General features: G+C 40.6%; 1 protein-coding gene and 1 non-coding gene across 2 annotated transcripts in view; both read left to right on the top strand.

Annotated features, from left to right (window-relative positions):
- The window catches only part of kansl2 (KAT8 regulatory NSL complex subunit 2), a 70,273-nt gene that overhangs the window by 45,250 nt on the left and 4,947 nt on the right, over nt 1–20,076 (top strand). The window contains exons 7-8 of the mRNA XM_034172007.1: nt 7,090–7,186; nt 19,502–19,755. Coding sequence (XP_034027898.1) covers nt 7,090–7,186; nt 19,502–19,755 — 351 coding nt within the window. The remainder of the gene's footprint in view (nt 1–7,089; nt 7,187–19,501; nt 19,756–20,076) is intronic.
- LOC117513157 lies at nt 13,829–13,961 on the top strand. The gene has a single exon (XR_004561476.1). It is a non-coding gene; the product is annotated as a small nucleolar RNA SNORA2/SNORA34 family (small nucleolar RNA).

Genomic DNA, 20,076 nt, shown 5'->3' with positions numbered 1-20,076 from the left:
TTGTGCGGACGTCTTTAAACCGGTTGTACCGCTCCTTAATCGGTGTGATGCCCATAGCATCGTCACCAAAAGCCGTCTGAATAAGCCGAATGGTTTCCACATGGCTTTCGCACAGTTTCTGGCAAAATTTGATGCAGTTGCGCTGCTCCAGTCGTTCCACCATTTCCTTGAAAAGAAAAAAACGACAAGAGACTCCACCCATCCTCACACAAAGGCTGCTTACAAGCAATTGACAGGCGTGAAAAAATTCATGCATGCGCACGAAGGTTCAAGGTTTGCTCATGCAAGCACACGTGATTCAAATCCATCAGGTTTTTAAAAAAATAAAAGGTCGGATACTTTTCTAACAGACCTCGTATATCCATTCACAAGGTGGTTGCTGCATTGGGTCCTTCCAGTAGTTCTGCACTGCTAGAATTTCATTCTTTTACTGGCTGTGATACAACTTCCTCATTCTGTGGTCGTAGTAAAAAGACTGCCTGGGATACATGGCGTGTATATCCAGAGGTTACAGAGGCTTTCCATGAAATGCTGCAGATACCTCAAGAGTTGATTGATCTTTCCTTGTCTCTTGGCTTGAATGTTTTGTTGTACTGATTTATGACAGAACAAGTGCAAGCTCAGAAGTCAATGAGGCAAGAAAGCATCTTTTCACCCAGAGGTCATGATCACTGGAAAACATCCCCCTACACAAGATGCTTTGAGACAACACATCAAAAGAGCAATGTACCAAGCTAAACATATGGAACCTTGCCTTGGTTCCTTAACTACATTTGCCCAGTCCCTCAGACTGGGGATGGGTTGACACCAATGTTGGTTGGCAGCCACTTTGGGCAGCCCTTCCTGAGGCATCACAGGTTTGCTATGAACTTGTGCGCTGTTGTTGCAAAAAGGGCTGTGTTGGGCACTGTAAATGTAAAAAGGCAGCATTAAAATACCCACCACTGTGCAATGTTCTGGTGACTGCAGTGACTAAAGCATTGTTCACTAGTTCTACTAGTTCACCCTTATGAATGTTTGATGTGATGTAAGCGCGCGTGTTTGACTTGGTAGCTGGCCTTGGTCCTGGAATGATTGAAGCGGAGATCATAGAGAACGGTGTCAGGTTCCACCCGCTATGGATGTAAGAGTAGAGCCACGAGTGAAATGGGGGGGGGGGGGGGGGGGGATCATTTGTAGCGCCAGGGCACATGATGTGAGGATGAGCTGGCGGGTTCATATCTCCTGGAAGATGGGAGACGGGTGAGTTGATGGCTGTCAATCATCCTACGGGCTCCTCCCAAACTATGTTTAGAAAACAATATTATGATGACACATGTTGTGGACACACAAAGTTGTAAACCGTTCTCATAAGTTCAAGTCTGTTGTTTCTGATGTGTTGAGGTTAGGCCTATATTTTTGTACATTTTTGTTGTATCCATGTTCATAGGTCTGTTCTTTTGCCTGGTTCATATTTGCATGTAATTGTTTGATAAAACACAAAGGAGTTGTACATTTTATATTTAGATTGACCGAAATGTGGGAACTTTTCAAACGACCTTGACCTTACTGAGAGTTAATCTTATTGACCTCTGGGGGTATGGGACATATCAGAAATGAGTTTTCATGCTCAGAAACATGGAAATATACATTTAGTTTATATTTCCATCACATTTAGATCCTAAGACACATCAATTTCTAATTGAATGCATAGAAATTTCATATCCTACAGGTCAGTGACTTTGAGCTGACCCCAGGGGTCAAACTGCAAACGCCTCCACATCTTAAATCAAAGTTTGTCATCAAGAGTAAACCCTGAAAGTTTCATGCTTCTTTCATTTTGTGCACGATTCTTACGATAATCGGAGCTTAACAGCTCCACTAACAGGGCAGGTTGCTGGGACTTTATTAAGTCCCCTTTGGCACCTTTATGGAATAATAAATTAATTTTAATTGGAGGGACAACAGTGTACCGGTCACAGTGGTGTAAAGTTGGCATCTCCCATGTATGTCACTTATTTCATGATGATTCCAAGCAATTTCTAAGCTTTGATCAGATTGTTGATAAATAAATACACTCTACAATGTAACCAATTCTGGAGATATGTCCAACTGCACAGCTCTTTATCTAAATAGCTAGGAAGCCCTCTTAGTTGCCCCACGGGTAGTCCTGTGGAAGCATTGCTCTCTTGGTCATCTTTGGGTAAAGGTATTACCGCTAAAATTCATAATTTGCTGCAAGAACAATTAGCTAACCCCCTTTCTAAAGCTAAGGGATATTGGGCTGAAGACCTGGCAGAGGACATGAATGGAATCGTGTCTCTATAACAGGGGTGGGCAATTAATTTTTACAAGGGGCCACATGAGGGACCTGAATTGTGTCAAGGGGCCATACCAATGGTATCTTTAGCTTAATTCTGCCCAACTGTCTTCCATTGTAAAATGCACTTAGTTACATAATGTGTATCATTCAGTTCATGAATATCTGAAGTTTTAATAATGAGAACTGTTGTATGCTAAAAATTTCACATTTAATTACTAATTCGCAGCTGCAGTATACAGGTGGAGTGAAAAACAGAAGACACGTGGTCTGAAACATCTTACAGGTGTGAACCACACGAAATCCAGTCAAGTCACATATATAAACACACAATGACACGTTCGCTCTTTTAGCTTCACAATAAAAGCATCTGACTAGTTTAACCAGGCATTTTCAGAATAAAATAAATTTCTGGCAACTGAATTTTTACCATTACTGCAGTTCTTCCAACATGGCAACTTTTCACATTATAACTGTAAATATTGTAAATAAAACAATTCCACTCAACTTTTTTCATTGGAAAATGCAATTAATTGTATATTTTGAATAGCTGGTACTGGTAACTTGGAGAATAAAACTATTCTGTAACTATTTATAATTAGGCTATATGAAATTGTAGTGTAGAGGTCAAATACAGGCATACAATAATACATCAAACAATATCTTGCAATGTTTTCAGCCTCATTTCACCTCTTCAGTGAGAATAATCCAGTCGGTTCTGGGCTTCAACAAGGGCATTGAAATCTGGCTGAATGTCAGAAGTGGCTATGCGCAGAACAGCTGAGAGGTGGTCATCAGTGATAGAGGATCTGTGTTTAGATTTGTTGAACTTCATCACTGAGAATGTCTGTTCACACACGAATGTAGAGCCAAAGAGGGCTAGGATACTCTGAGCATGTCTCCTCAGGTGTGGAAAGCTCTCCTTTTTCAGAGAGGAGTAAAAGTCCAGCAGTGAGACCGACCTAAAGTGCTCTGCCAGAAGTATGTCAGACTGTAGGTCAATGAGTTCCATCTGAACATCACTTGGTGCATTATCAACACTAAAGCTGAAGGGAAAAGAAACCATGTGCATTTCATTTTCAAGAGTTTTGAAATCTTGAAATCTCCTTGAAAACTCTTCATGCAGAGCTTCTAACATGGTTGCGTACTTGTGGAGGTGATTGGCTGATCTTGTGGTTTCCTTTAGTGTTGGCAAGTGGGTCAGAATGTTGTCCTTCACTTGGTTCGAGAGAAGCTGCAGCTTTCTCATGAAAGCCTTCACTGCACTGTACATTTCATACACAAAAGCACCCTTGCACTGCAGTTTGACATTTAGTTCATTCATAAGTGCAGTCACATCCACGGCAAATCCGAGGTCTGCCACCCAGTCTTCATCTGAAAGCTCTGGGATGTCATGTCTTTTCTTAACACAGAAAGCCTGAATCTGGTCTTTCAGGTCCCAGACACTTTTCAGTACTTTGCCCAAGCTGAGCCACCTGACAGCACAGTGATAGCTTATTTCACTATGTTCAGTCTCATTTTCCTCCAGAAGTGCAACAAATTGTCTGTGATTTAATGCTCTCGCTCTGATGAAGTTCACTATTTTAGTTACAGCATCAACAACGTGATTAATTTGCAACACTGTCTTACATAAAACTTCCTGATGTATAATGCAATGTAAAAATGTTAATTTCTGCACAGGGTTGCTTTCTGTCACTTTATCCTGCATTCTCTTTAGAAGCCCAACATTCGTCCCTGTCAGATTTGGACAACCGTCCGTTGTCACACCTGTTAGCTTTTCCCATTTCAGTCCTAATTTGTCCAAACATGCATTTACCTCTGTGAACAAGTCCAGACCAGTGGTTGTCCCTTTCATTGACTGCATGGCTGCCAGCTCCTCTGTGATTTGAAAGTCCACACTTATCCCATGTAAAAAAATTAGTAGCTGGTTGGTGTCACGTACATCGCAGCTTTCATCTAATGCCAGAGAAAAACAGTCAAAGTCGGCGGCTCTGTTCTTCAGCTGAAGCTCCAAGTTTCTAGCGATGTCCTCCACCCGCCTCGTGACAGTGCGCCGGGAGAGTGACACGTTCTCAAACGCGTTCTTTTTCTCTGGACAAATCAGTGAAACAGAGTCCAATAAGCACTCCTTAACAAACTCTCCGTCAGAAAACGCTTTACTTTTTCTGGCGATTTTGTGAGAGATTACATAACTTGTCCTGACGGCTGCATCTCTGGTGGTGTGAAGTTTGGTAAAAAGTCCTTGTCGGGCTTGCAGTTTTGCGAGCAATGCAGCAGACTGCCTCGCGCGCTCGTCATCTGACAAATTTCTGTATTTATCCTCATGCTTAGTCGTGTAGTGGCGATTCAAATTGTAATCTTTAAACACAGCAGCTTCTGTACCACAAATTAAGCACACGGCTTTACCTTTAATTTCTGTAAAGAAATACTTGGCAGTCCACGTCTTATTGAAAACACGACATTCGTTATCGATTTTTCTTTCTTAGCATGAGCTGACATTTTGAGGGTGACCTGGCTAGCATCACATCCCGCTGTTCACCTTCACACACATACGGAATAGGAGCGAGCGTATTTTCAAAATAAAAGCAGCACAGTTGTATTTCATGCATAACATCGTTATTTTTTCAATTTATTTTTTAATTTATGATTGGCCTCACGCGGGCCAGACAGGGATGCAGAAAGGGCCGGATGTGGCCCGCGGGCCGTGGTTTGCCCAGGTCTGCTCTATAATATTAACACCATGTATAAGGAAATTGGCAACAGGTTTATTGAAATAAAGATAATCTACAAATGGCATCGAGCACCGCAGCAACTACACAAGTGGATTTAATGGTAAATGGACTGCATTTATATCGCGCTTTTCCATCTGCATCAGACGCTCAAAGCGCTTTACACATCAATGCCTCACGTTCACCCCGATGTGAGACTGCTGCCATACAAGGCGTCCACTACACACCGGTAACAACTAGGGGATTAAGGACCTTGCCCAAGGGCCCTTAGTGATTTTCCGGTCAGGCTGGGATTTGAACCGAAGATCCTCTGGTCTCATATAATACCTACAGACGCTTGCTGGAGATGCAGCAGTCAGGGTGACTCAATTCTATATATTCTATGGAGTTGTCCAGCACTTCAGAACTTGTGGAAAAACATTTCAAAAGTTATTTTCAGTATTTTGGACAGAAGATTCCAAATTGGCTAAATTGTCTATGATTGTCTACCACAGGACACTCACTTTTCTATTCATGAAAAGAGATTGATTGTTTTGGTTCTTACCACAGCTAAAGGGATTGAGGCACTGGTGGCAAAAAACAACCCTCTCCTTATGTGGAGTGGTTGACGACAATGGTCAAATTGGCATCCTATGAGAAAGTGACTTATGGACTATTAGATAAACTCCATCAGTACGATTGTATTTGGTCTCTCTTTACCAGATCGCTTTCTGTCACATAATCTTACAAGTGTAATGTTTGTATGCATTGAGGAGTGGTCAGTGTGGTGGTTGGTGAGTATATAACTTATCATAGTATTTATTGTATGTGATATAATTTGTTTTGTTTAAAATAAAAGTTCAATAAAAATGTGCATTATATTAAAGTTTAACTCGACAACAACAAAAAGCACAGATTTCTTATTGTGTAAATCCACAGCTGTACCAATTTTATTTTCCACTTATCTGTTCCACTTTATTTATAGGTCATGTGATTGCACAAATTGGATTGAAATAATGATTTTCATATAAATTTAACAGAAAAAATTGTGTTCTGTCAGACAGAAACTTACAGGCATTTACCCATACAAAACGAAAACCCAGTGAATTTATTTAATAACAAAACCGTTGTTACGTCCACCAAAGACGTAATAAATTGGTGTTCATTTATTTGTCTGTCTGTCTGTTAGCAAGATTACATCAAAATCACTGTATAGATTTTGACAAAATTTTCACCACAGATAGATATTACACCAAGAATGACTCCATTTAATTTGGAGGTGATCTGGATTCTGGATCAAGTTTCTCTTTATATAGGCTTCGAAAGATTACGGTTAGCTGGATTACGTCAAAACTACTGCACGGATTTTGACGAAATTTTCAACACAGATACATATTAGGGCCATGGAAGACTCCACTGCATTTTGGAGGTGATTGGGATCAGTCAGAAATCTCTGTTTGCTCTTGTTTGATTTAATTAGCCTTCACATTGCAGGGTGTGCAGTGTGAATATTGTACCTGTGCATCACAATGACAGTGCTCAAACGGTATATCATGCAGCATTAATATGCACATATGGACTGACGTCTGATTTGATCATCTATTGATTGTTCTCTTTTACATTTCCTCAGATTATTCTTATTGTTCCGTGTTTGGTTAAATGGCAGTTTTTTAATCTTTCTTTCTTTCTTTTCTTTCTTTCTTTGAAGAACTCAAGACATATCTTGGTCTTGTGACTGAAACACTCATGGCTTATTCTTTGAAAAAAGTGCATTTAAAAAATGACATTGAGCATGAGACAATCTTGCAGCTGAAGAGCCTTGTTTGGACTGTTTGATATAACTGCTTATACTTAATGCCAGTTATATGTAACCCCTAATTCAACATTGCAAACATTTTCACTGTTAGATGGGGGAAAGTTAAGACATCATTATTCACCCACTGTTACTTTGAAGATAGCAGCTGGTTGTGTTCACAACACAGCATATTGGAGACACAAATTTCCATGTGTATTATATATGTCGTTGTTTGTTTATAATTGTGTAAATATACTGAAATCCTCACCTGTGTTTCTTTTTTGTAGTTGCACACACGAACACTGTACGAGAAATGTGTCGCCTTTGCGGATGGTACCCGATGTTCAAATCCCTGCCTGCCTATGACCCGACACTGCATCTCACGTATCCTTATTTACATCTGACGTGCAGTTTCCTCACAAATGTTTCTTTTAACCCTATATACTGAGAGCCTCTTTATGTGCCATATAGCATGACACACAAGCAAGCATGCATATATATATGTGTGTGTGTGTATATGTATATATATATATATATATATATATATATATATATATATATATATATATATAAAAACAGATATGAGGACAAAATTATTAGCACTCCTACAAAATTGGGCAATTTCAAAATCCCAAGTGACAGAGCAAGGAATTTTCAACACATTTCTAAACATCCTGGTTTTATTTTGGATGCTTAGATGCTTACACCCAGAAACAAAATTATTTCACAAAAACCAAATGTTCCAGGGTCAAGTTATTAGAACTGACTTTTGTTGAACCATAGCACAAACCACTGTTGTACAATGATGTGCTTTAACTTGTAAAACTCAAAGTTTATAAAATCAAGTTAAAACTGTGTGTAATCTTCCAGTCTACACACAGTATAAAAACCTCCATAAGGGTTTGAGCTGTCACTCGAGAAAGCATCTAAAGAAATGTGATTAGACGGGAAAAAGAATTGTTGATACTCACAAAGCTGGAGGAGTTATCACAGCATTTCCAATTGTCAAAAATGGGAGTGAGAAGTATCATCGAGAAGTTCAAAGCGAGGCAAACAATACAGAACAAGCCTGTTTTAGATCTTTGAGTTCAACTCATGAAAAAATGGCAACAAAAACAAAATTGTTGCTTGTATTTTTGTGCAGTGTATATATAACGTGCAGCAGTGATGGACTGGATATTCCACTCTGTGTGTGTGTGTGTATATATATATATATATATATATATATATATATATATATATATATATATATATATATATATATATATATATATATACTCAACAAAATATAAACGCAACACTTTTGGTTTGCTCCCATTTTGTATGAGATGAACTCAAGATCTAAAACCTTTTCCACATACACAATAATCACCATTTCCCTCAAATATTGTTCACAAACCAGTCTAAATCTGTGATAATGAGCACTTCTCCTTGCTGAGATAATCCATCCCACCTCACAGGTGTGCCATACCAAGATGCTGATTAGACACCATGATTATGTGCACAGGTGTGCCTTAGACTGTCCACAATAAAAGGCCACTCTGAAAGGTGCACTTTTATCACACAGCACAATGCCACAGATGTCGCAAGATTTGAGGGAGTGTGCAATTGGCATGCTGACAGCAGGAATGTCAACCAGAGCTGTTGCTCGTGTATTGAATGACCATTTCTCTACCATAAGCCGTCTCCAAAGGTGTTTCAGAGAATTTGGCAGTACATCCAACCAGCCTCACAACTACAGCCCACGTGTAACCACACCAGCCCAGGACCTCCACATCCAGCATGTTCACCTCCAAGATCGTCTGAGACCAGCCACTCGACAGTTGCTGAAACAATCGGGTTTGCATAACCAAAGAATTTCTGCACAAACTGTCAGAAACATCTCAGTGAAGCTACATCTGCATGTTCGTCGTCCTCATCGTGGTCTCGACCTGAACTCCAGTTTGTCGCCGTAGAACCGACTTGATTGGGCAAATGCTCACATTTGCTGGCATTTGGCACATTGGAGAGGTGGTTCTCTTCACGGATGAATCCCCGTTCACACTGTTCAGGTCAGATGGGAGACAGCGTGTGTGGCGTTGTGTGGGTGAGCGGTTTTCTGATGTCATGTTGTGGATCGAGTGGCCCATGGTGGCAGTGGGGTTATTGTATGGGCAAGGCGTCCGTTATGGACGAAGAACACAGTGCAATTTTGATTGATGGCATTTTGAATGCACAGAGATACCGTGACGAGAGTCCCGAGGCCCATGTGTTGTCCATACATCCAAGAACTCACCTCATGTTGCAGCAGGATATGCACGGCCCCATGTTGCAAGGGATCTGTACACATTCTTGGAAGCTGAAAATGTGCAGTTCTTGCATGGCCGGCATACTCACCGGACATGTCACCCTTGAGCATGTTTGGGATGCTCTGGACCGGCGTATACGACAGCGTGTACCAGTTCCTGCCAATATCCAGCAACTTCGCACAGCCCTTGAAGAGGAGTGGACCAACATTCCACAGGCCACAATTGACAACCTGAGCACCTCTATGCGAAGGAGATGTGTTGCACTGCATTAGGCAATGGGTGGTCACACCAGATACTGACTGGTATCCCCCCCCTCCAATAAAAACAAAACTGCACCTTTCAGAGTGGGCCTTTTATTGTGGGCAGTCTAGGCACACCTGTGCACTAATCATGGTGTCTAATCAGCTCTTGATATGGCACACCTGTGAGGTGGGATGGATTATCTCAGCAAAGGAGAAGTACTCACTATCACAGATTTAGACTGGTTTGTGAACAATATTTGAGGGAAATGGTGATATTGTGTATGTGGAAAAAGTTTAGATCTTGAGTTCATCTCATCAAAATGGGAGCAAAACCAAAAGGTGTTGCATTTATATTTTTGTTGAGTGTTGTGTATATATATATAATATATATAATATATATATATATATATATATATTATATTAGGGCTGCCACAAACGACTATTTTGATAGTCGACCAGTCAACGATGATTTTTGGCGATTAGTTCACTAGTCAGATCCATACATAATTTGCTAAATTAAGGGCCTGCATCATTTTCCGAGAAACGTCGGGATAAAAATATGAACATTTCCAAATCAGTGACTATTTCTTAGACTTCATTTACATCAATCATTCAGAAATACAAACAGTGTGGTACTTTAATAGTAAATCTGTTCAGTAGGCAGTTCTCAAAAAACTAAATGTCCATGCTGGAAGGAGACCAGTGAGGGAAGCCACCAAGACACAACTCTGGAAGAACTTTTGACTTCTGTGAGTGGAGTAACTGGGAATAGTGCACATTTTTATTTTTATCTTTATTTTACTTATATCCCAACTTTTTCTGATTTATGGTTGTTTCTGGTTGCATTTCTGAAATTACAGAACTGCTATAAAGAAAAGTGTGAAACATTTATTGTGTTTTAAAACTTTGTGGGGCAAATGCAAACACCAAACTCTTATAAAGAAGGAAAAAATACACAAACGTGCAGGTAAACTTTGATATAAACTGAACAGAACAATGCAGGCTAATTTGACTCCCCATATTTTTTGTATAAATAGAATAAAATAAGAGGTAACTCACTTTGAAATTAATAAAACATATAGCTGCAGCTTATAATAACTGAAAAATAACAAAAATCAGCAGCTTGTATTTTTATTCCGACTCCAGTTCATTTTAGTGTGATGAAGTTATTTTTTTCTCCTCATCAGTCACGTTTTGTGCTTAAACACTACATTAAGCTAAGATTGATCAAATAAATACCTTGGAAAATAACAGCTGTTAAAGTTCAGAGTTCTCACCTGCTTTTTGTGATCTGTGGCCTCTGAACATCACTGCAGCTTCTCCACAGCAGGGTTTTTTTTAACCCGTGAATGCGTAATTTTTCCTCAGTTCCTTTAATACATTCTCAGTTTTAAGATTTAAGGATATTGGACCATTTATTTCATCTCATGATCTCATAAATTCAGTATACGACGCGGACATGGTGTGAACAGGTTGGGCCATCAGAAAAACACTGGTGAGAGAAAGAGCAGAGAAAAGTAAAGGCAGTTCCACATTTGTTTTTTTTTGTGTTTTTTAACACGTTCACTCGGGTTAAAATCTTCTCTCTGCTCCGGCGCTTGCTGTCTCACATGCACTGATGGTTTTCAGCAGAATGTAACGTCTTTGCCTCCCATTCGCAGTCTGCAGCAAGTTGACTCCGCGCGCTCACACCCACCCACCCCAACAACTCCTCCACGAAACTGCGCATTTTAGGACAGCTTCGAACAGACGGCCACTGTTTTAAATCGGCCATCTTATACAAGTTTGAACGTTCAAATGACGGCAGGACGGCTCGCTGCCTAAAACTATGAATTGAGAGGAAAAACAAATACTTAAATAAAATAAACGACTTGTTGACTACTAAAGTTAGTTGTCGACTGTTTCATTAGTCGACGTTGTCGTGACTGGTCGACTAGTTGTGGCAGCCCTAAAATAAATATATATATATATATATATATATATATATATAGTGAGGAAAACTGTTGTGAAAGTGTAGGTACACGGACCCACAACAGGGGGCGCAATGAACGGACAATGGAGAAAAGTAAGAACAAGTTTTAGACTGTTGTGAAAATAGCACAACTGATACAACAATTAGCAATTGGAGGGTGTAAGCCGAAATCTTGCAGGTGTCTTGTGGCAGGCCCGAAGTAGGAGACGTCCGTCCTAGTTGAACCGGAACCCACCCAGATCTCCTCTGCCACCGAAACCCAGAAGATACGGGAACCCGCCAAGTCCCCGAATCCCAGGTGGCCACTGCCTCCGCTCGTACGGATCCGGTACTTAAACTCAAGGTGATAGCTCGCACTGAGTTGAGACGCTGTCCTGCTGATTAGCCCTCCGTACTGGATGAAGTCAGCTGTGTCCAGTAATGGGTGTACAGCTGTCACCACTGGCTGCTCTCATCAGGCGGCGGCGCCCTCTGGTGCCTGGGAGCCCGCACTCCAGGCAGGGCGCCCTCTGGTGGTGATGGGCCAGCAGTACCTCCTCTTCAGCGGCCCACACACAACAAAACAAGTATTGAACACCCTGCAGTTTTGCAAGTTCTCCCACTTAGAAATCATGGAGGGGTCTGAAATTTTATCTTAGGTGCATGTCCACTGTGAGAGACATAATCTAAAAAGAAAACTCCAGAAATCGCTATGTATGATTTTTTTTTAATAATTTATTGTATGTTACTGCTGCAAATACGTATTGAACACCTACCAACCACAAGAATTCTGGCTCACACAGACCTGTTAATTTTTCTTAAGAAGCCCTCTTATTTTGCACTCTTTACCTGTATTAATGGCACCTGTTTGAACTTGTTACCTGTAATAAAAGACAACCTGTTCACACACTCAGTCAATCACACTCCAACCTGTCCACCATAGCCAAGACCAAAGAGCTGTCTAAGGACACCAGGACAAAACTGTAGACCTGCACAAGGCTGGGATGGACTACAGGACAACAGGCAAGCAGCTTGGTAGAAGACAACAACTGTTTATGATTATTTATGAGAAAGTGGAAGAAACACAAGATGACTGTCAATCTGCCTCGGTCTGGGATTCCATGCAAGATCTCACTTTGTGGGGTAAGGATGATTCTGAGAAAGCTCAGAACTACACAGGAGGACCTGGTCATGACCTGAAGAGAGCTGGGACCCACAGTCACAAAGATTACATTAGTAACACGTGATGCTGTCATGGTTTAAAAATCCTGCAGGGCAGCAGGTCACCCCTGCTCCAAGCCAGCACATGTCCAGGCCCGTTGTAGTTCACCAGTGACCATCTGATGATCCAGAGGAGGCATGGAGAAAGGGTCAAGTGGTCAGATAGACCAAGAATAGTGCTTTTTGGAATCACTACACTAACATGTTTAGAGGATGAAAAGAAAACCATCCCAACCGTGAAGGGGGTGGAAACTCATACTCGGGGGTGCCCTTCTGCAAAAGGGACAGGAACGACTGCACTGTATTGAAGGGAGGATGGATGGGGTCATGTATTGCGAGATTTTGGAAAACAACCTCCTTCCCTTAGTAAAGAGCATTGAGGAGTGGTCATGGCTGGGTCTTCCAGCATGACAATGACCCCAAACACACAAGCCAGGGCAACTAAGGAGGGGCTCCGTAAGAAGCATTTCCAAGGTCCTGGAGTGGCCTGGCCAGTCTCCAGACCTGAACTCAATAGAAAATCTTTGGAAGGAGCTGAAACTCCAAACTTGAAAGATCTAGAGATCTGTATGGAGGAGTGGACCAAAATCCCTGCTGCAGTGTGTGACAACTTGGTCAAGAACTACAGGAAAAGTCTGACCTCTGTAATTGCAAACAAAGGCTACTGTACCAAATATTATCATTGATTTTCACAGGTGTTCAAATTCTTACTTGAAGCAGTAACATACAAATAAATTATTTAAAAATCATACACTGTGATTTACGGATTTTTTCTCTTTTTTTTCTTTTTTTTTTAGATTATGTCTCTCACAGTGGACATGCACCTAAGATGAAAATTGGTGGCATAGTGGTTAGCACTGTTGCCTCACAGCAAGATCATGTACTCGCTTCCCATTTGGGCCTTTCTGTGTGGAGTTTGCATGTTCTCTCCCCATGTGTTCCTTCTGGGTGTCCCAGCTTCTTCCCCCTTCCAAAGACATGCAAATTAGGTGAAATTGTGAAATTGAGCATAGTGGTGCATGTGTGCGTTTATGAATGTGTTTGTCTATATGTCGCCCTGTGATTGACTGGCATTCCTGCCCAGGGTGGACCCTGCCACACGCCCTACAACGGGCTGCTGGGATAGGCTACACCACCCCAAGGCCCTTGATTGGAGTAAGTGGGTATAGAAAATGAGTGACTGTATGTGGTACATCTCAGTTCACATAGTTAACCCATGTGGAAACAATGCTGTCCTGGTAGCAGTCTTAACGTTCATGTTGCTGCATTCAGTTTAGCTGTGTGCATTGGCCTGATTTCACCTTTGTCTTTGTACATTTTCACCTTGGCCCTAATCAAGACCAGCTTGCTTGCAGTAGCTGCTGGTTTCAAAGTGAGCCAACATAAAATCCTTCCTGTGGTCTGTTGGTGTTCCCAGTGTTCAAAGGAGCTAATCAATTCAGTTGGAAGGTACAATTTCCATGTTATTTCATTGTGGAACTTTCACACCTGTAGCACACAGTTCATTTGGCCCAGACCAAAATTGCATTTTATTTTCTATTCCCACAAAAAAGACAGAATGGAATCATTCATTGATATAATCATTAGTACTGCATCCATTTATAGAGGAAAAATGCAAATAAACTTTATTCTGACTGACCTTAGCCTTCTTGTACTGTATTACTACTATTTATACCATTGCCATATTTTCTGGACTATATGTTGTCCCAGAGTATAGTCACAACTGTCTAAAAAAAAATGCATCATGAAGACAAAAAAAAGATGCACCAGTTTATAAACACCATTTATTTTTGAAATGTGGTGCTGTTGCATCATGCAACATGTAACAAAATCAGTGCCTTGTTTATTTATAATGCAAACACAGCCTCAGTGAGGCACAAAGAACTCAAGAGTAAATGGCTTCTTGCTGCCACTGAACAGGTGAAAATGCCAAGAAATCAAAAAGTGCATGTTACTAAATGTAAATAAACTTAATTGAGAGTGCCCCACTGGCGGTTTCTGCAACATCAAATACTCCGTGTCTTGGCTAACTTCAACCCATGTGGACCTTCATAACCCCAAACGTATATATTACTCTGGAACCACCCCCCCAAATTCCAGTAGTCAAATGTCAACCCCAATGAGGTCTTTACTTTGGGTTTCATTAACATAAGATCACTGTCCTCAAAATCACTAATGATCTAATTATGGAACACCGCCTAGATAATATTGGTTTATGTGAAACCTGGCTGAAACCTACCACTGTCCTCCTGCCCACAGCCCCCGAATACAATTCGTTTGAACATTTGACTCTCTGTGTATAGCACAGGTTAGAAGACTAAAAATCAACCATGTTATTTTGTCATTGTATATAGCCCCTTCCCCCGGGGGCCCATATTCTGAATTGTTATATAATTTGGTGAGTTTATCTCTAATTTGGCAACCTATGCCATAACATTCTGATTGTTGATGAATTCAACATTCATATAAATAAGCCTTGTGACACCCTCTGCAAATCGTTCATGGATATTATAGAGGTATTAGGATTCCAGCAAAAGAAGAAGTCTCTTCCCGCAATGAAAAGAAATCCCATTATCCACCAAGACAAAAATTAAAAAATTAAATAAACATTTTTTTGAAAATTACTCTGTTTGGCGTCCGTGTAAGAAGTGAAAGAGGTGCCGAGCTTATGGCTTGTCTCACGTGCTTGCGTCACACTTCCGGTTTGAATGCAGCACCTCTACTGGTGATTTATTTTTAGCAAATTTGTTTAGCACGTTACTTATTAAAAGAAATTTTGCAAATAACTAAAAATTTGTTTTATTTAACACTTAGAATGACACTATTATTACCTCCGCCATTTAGGTTATGTTTTTGGTCGTGTCCATTTGTTTGTTGGTTGGTTTGTTAGCAGGATTACTCAAAAAATCCTCAGTGAATTTCAATGAAATTTTTGCCAGGGGTGTATCTTGGCCTAACTTAGAAGTTATTAAATTTTGGTAATGATCCAGAACACGATCAGTAATTTTTTAAGGATTCTTTATCATTGCAGGGTAGAGCCAGTTTCAACATTTTTGCATCTAACGTCATGAAGAGGGGTCACAAAGGCTGAACAAAAATTAAGTTACGACACAACAATAATTTAGCACTTGTTTCTCCTCACTGAATAAACTTATTAGAAAATAAAAAACTTGAGTAGTTCATGCAGTTTCTCTTTATAAATACATTTGCTGAAGATCTAAGGGTTTAACCCTCTGGGGCTGATGCCGTCGTATACGATGGCTGAGACCAAGCTTTACTACATTATAAATAACTTTTTAATGATATGAGATAGAAACTTACTTTTTTTTGCTGAAAAGTTAACTCCACGGACCTTCGAGCCACCCTCCACCATCGTTGTACTCCTCATAGAAGCTGTGTGATGATGTGAGCAATGTGAGTGTCCAATCGGAATTGGTTCACTGTCACATGGTTTTCCAAAATCCAATTATAGGGCAGATTCACCTCACGTGACACACCAAAGATTGTTTTTACGAGTGATGTGTTACTAGTTGGCCCGTTTGAATAGTCCCCTGGCTGCTCCATTGCGCCCTGCGCCATTACGCATAGTAAAAGTGAGCAGACGGAGAGCCTCTTATACAATCTCACGTGCTCAAACTGTATGTGAGTATCAGGATTGCTTGACTAGTTTTCCTGTGAATGTTACTGGATAAGCCTATGGCAAGCTCTCTCGCTCCGGCGTAAAGCACTGTTTACCATATCAGTGGAGTGAGGGGGGAGGGGCAGCTCCTCAAACTGAATGAGCCTCGAGTGGTGATGTTTGCTTTCAGAGCACGAGAGAACACACACACAGTCAACTTCATAGTAGAAGTTTGTGATGTAACCTTTGTGTGATAGCAGACAGAAATTGCTTTGAGATGACCACAGACAAAATGCATAGACCTTTTGTATATATCGTTCAAAAATGTGCATTTGTGTTATATTTGAACCTTTTTGTTGTACAGTCTTTCACACAAGAGTCCAAATTACCTTTATAAAGTGTCAAAACAGTTGTTTATTATAGTTTACTCTGTGTTTTGACTAAATGTGTGTGGAAAATTATTTTCCCGCTTTAACCTTTTCCTTTCTTATTTCTGATTGTAAATCTTTATTACCTCATTAAACACAACTAGAGCATATATATTTTGAAAGTACAGGTTGTCCTAAAAAAAAAAGAGAGAGACATAAAACTTGATTGTTGTGATGCAGGGAGAGCTGTTAACAGCAATAATAAAACATTTATGCCAGGCGAGTGAACTGTCCAAAAAATGCCCTCGGACCCTAGAGGGTTAAACACTGAATCTGAAACATGACGGTAGTTGCGTGAAACGACGTGGAATAAGTCTCTTTGCCAAAGAGTATTCCATGTGACATCAGTGACCCTATGGCCTTGGCGGAGGTTTGCGCTCTCCGAGTGCTTCTAGTTTTATTCTTAAACTCGGACATGTACTCTTACATGATGACGTGATGGATCGATGCTGACCCTGCATCTCAGAGTGCTGGACAGGTTGCTCCGGTTTCCTCCCACATCCAAAGGTTAGGTAGATTGGAAATTTTAAATTGTACGTAGGTGCGGTGGGTCTGTCTATACAGTATTTCAGAATAATAGTAGTGCTATGTTACTAAAAAGATTAATCCAGGTTTTGAGTATAATTTCTTATTGTTATATGGGAAACAAGGTACCAGTAGATTCTCACAAATCCAACAAGACCAAGCATTCATGATATGCACACTCTTAAGCTATGAAATTGGGCTGTTAGTAAAAAAACGTATAAAAGGGGGTGTTCACATAATAGTAGCATCTGCTGTTGATGCTACAAACTCAAAACTATTATGTTCAAAACTGCTTTTTTAGCAATCCTGTGAATCACTAAACTAGTATTTAGTTGTATAACCACAGTTTTTCATGATTTCTTCACGTCTGCGAGGCATTAATTTTGTTGGTTTGGAACCAAGATTTTGCTCATTTACTAGTGTGCTTGGGGTCATTGTCTTGTTGAAACACCCATTTCAAGGGCATGTCCTCTTCAGCATAAGGCAACATGACCTCTCAAGGTATTTTGACATATCCAAACTGATCCATGATACCTGGTATGCGATATATAGGCCCAACACCATAGTTAGAGAAACATGCCCATATCATGATGCTTGCACCACCATGCTTCACTGTCTTCACTGTGAACTGTGGCTTGAATTCAGAGTTTGGGGTCGTCTCACAAACTGTCTGCGGCCCTTGGACCCAAAAGAACAATTTTTACTCTCATCAGTCCACAAAATATTCTGCATTCTCTTTAGGCCAGTTGATGTGTTCTTTGGGCAATTGTAACCTCTTCTCCATGTCTTTTATTTAACCGAGGGACTTTGTGGGGGATTCTTGCAAATAAATTAGCTTCACACAGGCGTCTTCTAACTGTCACAAGCACTTAACAGGTAACTCCAGACTGTCTTTGATCATCCTGGAGCTGATCAATGGGTAAGCCTTTGCCATTTTGATGGTTGTTTTCCGTTTTTCTTCCACGTGTCCTCTGTTTTTTTTTGTTTTGTTTTGTTTGTTTTTTTTGTTTTTTTTGTCCATTTTAAGCATTGGAGATCATTGTAGATGAACAGCCTATAATTTTTGCACCTGCGTATAAGTTTTCCCCTTTCCAATCAACTTTTTAATCAACTACGCTGTTCTTCTGAACAATGTCTTGAACGTCCCATTTTCCTCAGGCTTTCAAAGAGAAAAGCATGTTCAACAGGTGCTGGCTTCATCCTTAAATAGGCGACAACCTGATTCACACCTGTTTGTTCCACAAAATTGACAAACTCACTGACTGAATGCCACACTACTATTATTGTGAACACCCCCTTTTCTACTTTTTTTTTTTACTAATAGCCCAATTTCATAGCCTTAAGAGTGTGCATATCATGAATGCTTGGTCTTGTTGGACTTGTGACAATCTACTGAATCTACTGGTACCTTTCCTATGTAACAGTAAGAAATATACTCAAAACCTGGATTAATCTTTTTAGTCACATAGCACTACTACTATTCTGAACACTACTGTATGTGGCTCTGTAACAGGCTGTGGCTCTTTGACTGCTGAGATAGGCTCCAGCCCCTAGCGACCCTTTATTGGACTAAACTTTGAAGATGAGTGTGAGATGAGTGTCAAATAATTACGTTTCTTTTTTCTTTTTTTATACGGAACCACTCAAATGCTGTTTATGAAAGACTGTGATAACTGATAAGAGAACATATCACCATGGTTTCACAGTGTTCTTATTACCTTTTTATTATATTGTTTACTTGTGTCAAATCAATATGCAGGTCATAAAAACCTGACTTCCGTACGGGGAGGGTTCCTACTAACATCATAAATTTAATATCTAAATGTTGAATTCATCCATTTGCCAAATGCACTCACACAATATTAAGATTTTTGCACTTTGCTGCGTCGTAAATGAACTACTTCAGAGTTCATGTGAAAAGTAGGTAGACACCATCCTTCTCAGGTGGTCTTCTGTCCAGAGACTCGATACAAACTTGATCACATTGCACAAATTATTCAAGCAGGCAAACACCAGACCTCTGAAAAACACAAAGCAGCCAGGTGTGAAAGCAGCCTTATTCTCATGCTGTACAAAGTGTGTGTCTGTGTCTCTCCCATTTTTCTCTCTCTCTCTCTCTGTTGGTTACTGCGTAGTCCTCACTTAGCAAAAATTACTTTTATTGTGAGCCCGTCTGTTTTGGTGTTGAATTATGTGTAATTAACACAGTTCAGGTATCAGCATTTGCTTCATTAGTGGTTGTCAGCCACATCGTTGATCGTGGAGTTTCTTGGAACTAGTGTAGTAGAGCAAGTTTCAAATTGATTTATAGTTGAATTATTTGTTGAACTAATAAAATTGACCTTTTTTACCTAAATGTAACCAATTCAGCATTAGTTTTAGGGCTTGTTTTGTACAGTTTATGTTTTCTGAACAGTTCTCCCAGACATCTACCAAGATGGCAACCAGGTGCTTTTCAAAATGTGTCCGGGTTTGAAAGATGTCCCGTGTGACCGCACGGTGCACATGGGCCAGTCTGAGGATCCTCGCTGCCCTCTCCACCTCACTCTGCCTCCCCAAATGTACCAGCCGGAGCAGGAACCTCCTCCACAGGAGCAGCTCATCCCCGCAAGCCACGACATGTATCTGAGTGCAGCGGAGCTTCAGCCCACAGAGAACCTCCCCCTCGAGTTCAGTGATGTACGTAGAAAAGTGCTTTTTCTTCTGTTACCCTCACAGCTCAAATCTCTTCTACATGTGAAACCTGTTGTGGAGGACGGAGTTAGCGAATCTTATTAACCAAACTACTAACAGGGTTTTTCAGTAATCAAGCCTGGTATTTTTCCACCCTGAGCCGGATTTACGGCTTTTGGATCCGGATATAATGCAGCGGAGGCGATAGGTTGCCATGTAATCCCTATGGAAGGACGCGTTGTGGCGCAACAAAAGTTCAAGCGATGCGACGCGATGGACACGAATGAAGCGATGTGAATGAAGCGATTTTGAGCGATTGGCGGGTTT

The sequence above is a fragment of the Thalassophryne amazonica genome, chromosome 6 (assembly GCF_902500255.1).
Source record: "Thalassophryne amazonica chromosome 6, fThaAma1.1, whole genome shotgun sequence".
Lineage (NCBI taxonomy): Eukaryota > Metazoa > Chordata > Actinopteri > Batrachoidiformes > Batrachoididae > Thalassophryne > Thalassophryne amazonica.
The sequence above is the reverse complement of the archived record's forward strand: the minus strand, read 5'-3'. Positions and strand labels throughout refer to the sequence as shown.